Raw genomic sequence first — 6331 nt, 5'->3', positions numbered from 1 at the left:
CCCCCTGCCTCAGTTCTCCATAGGTGTGATGGAAACTTCTGAAGCAATGGAGACAGGACTCAGAGAGACACGAGGAGAGCAGGAACTTTGATGGCAAACACTGACGGTTTATTTGGAGCTTCGGCCGGAGAATTCACAAAACATGTGCTGTGCCACGAGTTGACACAGCAGTTGCCAAACCAATTCTGAAGATCTCTACCCCAGACCCATGTATTCAGCTGGTTCTGAGAGAATAACCAACAACATTGTGCATAACAAGATAAAACAGGCAAAGCACCATAACACCCGTCGTCGTTTCCTTCCTTGTTTTTCTATCAAGCCACTAGATGCCTTAAAACAGACATTTTTAACTTGTTTAAGAGTTGCTTGGCCTCCGATGGTTTGGATGATATTATGCGAATAAAATAACAAACTTTTACACATGCAACAAAGAAAAGAGGCCTTTACAATGGTCACAACAAATAGGCAAAACTCAAATAAAATAACAAACAACTTGGGTATTATTTCTTCTTGATAATGCTTATATAACTTAAAGTTGATTGGACGGTTAAAAACTGTTTGTCGACGGCGTCTTCCTAGCAGGTTGCTGCCCATCTCCGTCTCTTTAGAGGAGGCGCCGTGGGAATTGTAGTCTTTTATAGTGTGTTGACTACAGACGTCACAATTAGGCAGCCTTTCTTATAAAACTAAATACTGGCTCTAACAACCCCTCTATCAGCTGACGCCAACAGGCAGGAACAGGGAGACAACACACTGAGAGTACAGAGCCAAGGTCGGAGGTGCTCATTGTACAAACTGATAAACTGGGTCAAAGGTATGGGCCTATAGGACAATATTTCCCCAGCAATAGGTGCAACACGGAGGGTCTTACCAACTTGGGGTTGTTGTTGGTCTCAGAGGGCCGGTGGTTATCCAGCTGATCCTCCTCTATATTCCCATTGGTCTCCACCGTCACATGCACACTGTCCTCAAAGTCCAACAGGTTGTCTGTGGCCACATCTACATGAGAGGTGAAGGAAGGACAGCCCATTAGTTGGAGTAAAGTGTTTCTGTCACTGGAGTCTGGTGGCTTCAAGAAGAGTTTAATAAGATACAATAAGTGTTTAAATCCCTGCTAAATGTTAATATGTATGTATATCATCACACCGGATAAAGCGGGAACATTGGTGTGTGCAGATGGGTGTTGTGTTTCAATCACAGCTGATTGGATCTTGAGCTGATAAACACCCGTGACTACAACCAAGACACTGATCCCAGGAACTAATGTCCATTATAACCTCTCCATTAATGCACATACGCCAGATGTTGGTGGGTTTTTTGTCCAGTGGGGAAGGGGCTAAACAGCTCAAACACTTTGTTGTTGTACCTGTCCCCTTCAGGCTCCCCAGGCTGTTGGATCTTTCTGAGTGGGAGCTGCTGCTGGCCTCTCCGGCTGAACCAGACTTCGCCCGTTTCCCTTTCTCTAGATCAGAAAACAGATGCACAGAAATGACACAAACGTGCTGATTGCAGCCTAGAAGCAGATATCCGCGCCCTCGAATCATCAAGGCCGACTCGGAACAAACATAAACAGTGTCAAATGCTGATAAGATAACTCCTACACACACACAGTGCGGCTGTGTGTGTGTGTGTGTGTTTTCCAGAACTTGATGGGTGGTGAGTTTGGCTCCTACCTTCTTTGGCCACCTGCCAGAGTTCAAACGCTATAGTGAAGGCCTGAGCTACCGTCAGAGCCACAGCTTGAGCCTGGGGAGAAACACACACACACACACACACACACACACACACACACACACACACACACACACACACACACACACACACACACACACACACACACACACACACACACACACACACACACACACACACACACACAGGCTTATAGGTGTTTGCCAAGCCCTGTGAACCTCCATTTGATATGGACTGACAGAACAATGATGGGGTGTTATGTTTAAATTGATAAAACATGGGATTTTAGCTAATTGAGAGGGGGATCAGAGTGGCAGGTTGGTAAAGAAAATATGGTGCATTAAAATGGGATTAACCTTAAATCTAAATACCTAATTAGAACATTAGACACCATAGAGAGAGAACGTAAAACTATGAAAGACATTTTTTGGGTTAATTACAACGAGTAGGGGAGGTGTATATTTTTCTTTTCAGCTCACGTTTTACTCAGCTTACTTTTTTTGGACAATGCACATATGTTTTTATACATATATATACATTGCATGGTGTGTTTTCTTGTTGTGCAAATTGACTTTTTTTATTCAAAAGTTCTCATTTGTTAGTTCACCTTTTTTATTGCAAGCTCAATACAAACAACAAAATCTCTCTTCAAAAAAGGGTGGGGGGACTTCTCAAGCGTAAATGACACCTTTGCTGACCGCCATCGACAGTAGGTAATGCTATATCAAACAGATGGAGAATGTACTTCAACCTGATAACACTTTATTTACTATACTTATATTAGTAGGAAAGCACGCTCGACAATCATATACAAGTCATCAGCGCTGGGACTGATTTAGCAGAGGACATGACAACTGTCTCCATAACCAGGATGCAGTATTAAGGAAGTAAGGAAGTATCATGTTATTCTGGGAGAGGAGGGGATGAGTGTGGAAGCGGGTAAGATGAGAGGGAAAGTGCCCTTCAGTTTTCCAGCAGGCAGGAAGATGACCGACGTTTGGAGAGCGAAACTTCTCAGATGTCCTCTTCAGTATGGACCATGAGAAAGAGGAGCTACAGTGACAGTGGGTGTTTCTGAATGTCGAGGATGCTTGCTTGGTAGCACATGTCTTCCGAGTCACTTCCTTCAGAAGCGAGGCAAGAATCCTTCCTGGCATTCGGAAAACAAAGAGTAGAACAGGCGAGCAAGTGTGCAGGTGTGCGTCATATGCGAGGCCCCGTCTTACATTTTTTTTAGATTTGGGGGAATTGGTCCGTGCGCAAAGCATTGTGGGGATTTTAAGACCGCGGAGTCTACACATGTTCAGCCTCGAAATTTCTCGCTACGAAGTACGCCGGGCTCGGTAGAATTCCAAGTATGCTGGACGCAAGTATGCTTGAAATAGTGATTTAAAAAAATTAAAATAGCAGCAGCTTTACTCGCGATTGAGAAACACCCAGTGTGTGTAAAAAAGCAGGAAATCAAAAAAGGAACTCACCTTGTGGTAACCCTGAGAGAGGGAAAGCCTTTGAGCTCCATACTGTTTCAGAAATAATCCTTGATGTGGTTTGGAACATTTTTCATCACAACAGCATTTAGCTGAGTATCTCGTAGAATTCTGAGCAGGCATTAGCTCGCCCTCCTCTTTAAGCTAAGGACCCAGAATCAGTGTTTCTCTCACAGGCCTGAAACAGAGGGATATGAGGGATTTCTAAAATGCATGATCTGTTTGGTATTTTGAGCAAAACACATCAGAGACATGTTTTTTATAAATTTGTATATATCTAAAAACCCGTAATATATGCCTAAAAATAGCATGATAGGAGATCTTTAAGATCAAATTCCCGTTTTGCCTGGAAACATCTTGGCACAGAGTTGTAAGGCACATCCTTCGCCAGTGTACCGTCTTGTAACTTCCACTTTCATTTGCATGTGACAGAGGTAATTAATGTGCCGCACTTTGACCTGTGCAGCCTCTGTTTGAGTGCCTGTCTAATTGTTTGTCTGTAATATCTCTGATCCCTCCGCCACTGTTCATTAACAGCTAATGAACAGCGAGGGCACGAGAGCTGTACAAGTAGTCAAATCCACTCAAATGTGTTTATAACAGAGGGAAGTTTATTTTTAAAGACAATTATCTTTCATTTGGATAAATACGTGACGACAAGGCCAGTCAGACTTTGTTCCACCTGTGTGTTTTCCTGATATGAGATGTAGTGTTTCCTTTCTGTGGGTTGATAAGGGCAGAAGGCACGGAGTCTGAGAGGAGGAAAATATTATAGCATTGATTTTCTTGCGTACAACACATGTTACAAGATCTTTTTAGCCTTGTTTTCGAGTAGTGTTTTGTAACGTTCGATTTACCCAGAGGTTTCAAGTCTTCTGGAGGTGTCATGTTTTCATTGGCTTCATACTATTTTTGAAAAAAGAGCTTCCTTTCTGGATCTTAAAGAGGTATTCTGACTTTGGTTTTGAAAGTCACATTTCTTAGTTTAAAAAATACAGTTTATATATAAAATACTTTTTTATATAAAAAGAGCGGTTAGTTTTGGAGCAACATTATTCATTTTGAGTCCTCTGAATAATATACCTACATTTCAGAATACTAGTTTGGATACTCTCAAGTGTTTAACGGCTTTATGCTTCATGAGAGCACTTGAGGTGAATCATAACAGTAAAGCTGTGAGCAGAACAGATAAATAATGTGGTTTAATAACTAGTGGATATCTTTAATATTCAATATGGTGAGGTTTCAGAATGCCCACAATCAAACCTAAAGTAGAAAACAAGTCTTTAAAGGGCCTAAATAGCAAAGTTACTGACAATATCTGCTGAAATGAGGACTGCATGAAGTTGAGGAAGGAGCATACAGCCCTTTGTGTGTATTTCAGTACGTCTATTAAGCCCTTAAGAAAGAGCGTACTCATACTCTCATTGGCTGAGAGGGGGAAATCACAAAAGCTGGTCTCAATTCTTAATTAGCAGCCAACAGGTGATGTGAATAACTTGCAATCAACACAGTGACATTCAGCTTGACCAAATGACAAAAACATGCTTCCATACATATATTTTTTTATTCATATCTAGACCACGTGTTTTCACAGCTTTTTTGCTCCCAGCAATTTGATTTTAACGGACTAATGGTATTCCCCTGATGCAAATTAAAGAACCTTTGTGTCAAACCAGTTGTTTCCAGTGAACACTTTCACAGACCAGTACCAGACTAATTTACCATCTGGTAGTGTCTGTAAGTATTTTCCACACTCATAGACTTCTCATGTGTTTAAGTATCTGAAAGCTTCTTCAGAGAAACATGCAAATTATTGGTCACAAGAGGGTATGTCGCCCTATAAAACAAGCAAGTTGCTAATGACTTTTTCAGGAACTAATTTTCTGCTTTGTGGCGCAGCCCATAAAACAAGGTTATGCTCCCCCATCAAGGGATGAATAGATATTTAACTGTACATTTACACGTTGCTTATGCCGTGAATTGCATAGGGGTTTGGTTGCACTCCCATCTCATGTTCTTTTTTTGTATGCAAGGTTAAAAGCAGTGATCCATTCTCCATTCTGTTGACAACAATCTCACGTTTGGAAACCGTATTTAACAAGAGTGTGTCCTACCATTTCACCTCACTGGTCTTGGAAAACATATATATATTTATTTCTTAGTCAAAACAGAGACAACATCAATGTGACAGTAATGCTGAGATTAGCCTCTAAAATACTGAGCTTTCAATTTTTGCACGAGCCACCCCATGTTCTTCAACTCTCCTGCCTATAAATCGGATCCAAACCCCCGGGGTTGGAGAGGTGATGACTCGGGTGTACTGCATGACAAAATGATGTTAATACACGTGGAAGGAAGACATTTGTGAAAGGGGCCCAATTATGCTAATGTTATAGTTTCATATTAGTAGTTGTGTCTCTACTAGGACATGTCTCCATGCTTTAATGTTCAAAAAGCTCTTTATTTCTCTCATACTGCCTGTGCTGCAGCACCTCTTTTCACCCTCTGTCTGAAACCAGAGCCCAGTCTGCTCTGATTTGTTAGCTTTTGTGATTGGTCGATCACTTACAGATGTTCCGCCCCTTACGGCCCGTCCACACTATAGCTTCAAAAAAAGCTTGGAGCTGGGCGTGTCTGAAGCTTGGGGATTTTATTAGAGCACCGCGACCAACAACCAATCACATGAATGTCCCGCCCCCGGCATACAAAGCAAAAAACCCCGGGGATTTTATGCGAGCAATATAAATATATATAAACTCCCACAAACAGGCGAAAACCTACCAGTTTCACCCACTGTCTCTGCCACCTCCCTCCATGCCTGGTTCCTCCGGTTTGTATCCCGGTAAATAGTTCTGGTCGTAAAGAACCGGGTGATTTGCTACCGTAATTTCTCGTTTGGAATATGAGGAAATGAACTGCGGTCTGGCTCTCCCAGCTTGCACGCGGTTTGATTGGCTAGCGCTTGAACTGTCAGATTTGCATAAACGGGATTTGATTGGCTGACGCTGGCTACTCCGGTGTCTCCGGCTTCAAAAGTTGAACATTGCTCAACTTTTGCAGCCTGAAACGCCAGGAAAGCTCCGCTCTGCTACCCACAATTCAGTTCGGCGAAAAGCGAGGCAACGTGACGTCACCCCATTCAAAGTGAA

At 42.3% G+C, this 6331-nt stretch overlaps 1 protein-coding gene across 1 annotated transcript in view; it reads right to left on the bottom strand.

The window, feature by feature from the left end:
- The window catches only part of LOC104951622 (low density lipoprotein receptor adapter protein 1-B-like), a gene marked incomplete at its 5' end in the record, with an annotated part of 3270 nt that extends 1524 nt beyond the window's left edge, over positions 1-1746 (bottom strand). Inside the window, 3 exons of the mRNA XM_010778332.1 lie at positions 872-999; positions 1367-1462; positions 1674-1746. Coding sequence (XP_010776634.1) covers positions 872-999; positions 1367-1462; positions 1674-1746 — 297 coding nt within the window. The remainder of the gene's footprint in view (positions 1-871; positions 1000-1366; positions 1463-1673) is intronic.
- Between the last annotated feature and the right edge of the window lie 4585 nt (positions 1747-6331).

This window comes from Notothenia coriiceps, unplaced genomic scaffold (genome assembly GCF_000735185.1).
Source record: "Notothenia coriiceps isolate Sejong01 unplaced genomic scaffold, NC01 NC01_scaffold00019000, whole genome shotgun sequence".
In the NCBI taxonomy this organism is placed as follows: Eukaryota; Metazoa; Chordata; class Actinopteri; order Perciformes; family Nototheniidae; genus Notothenia; species Notothenia coriiceps.
The sequence above is the reverse complement of the archived record's forward strand: the minus strand, read 5'-3'. Positions and strand labels throughout refer to the sequence as shown.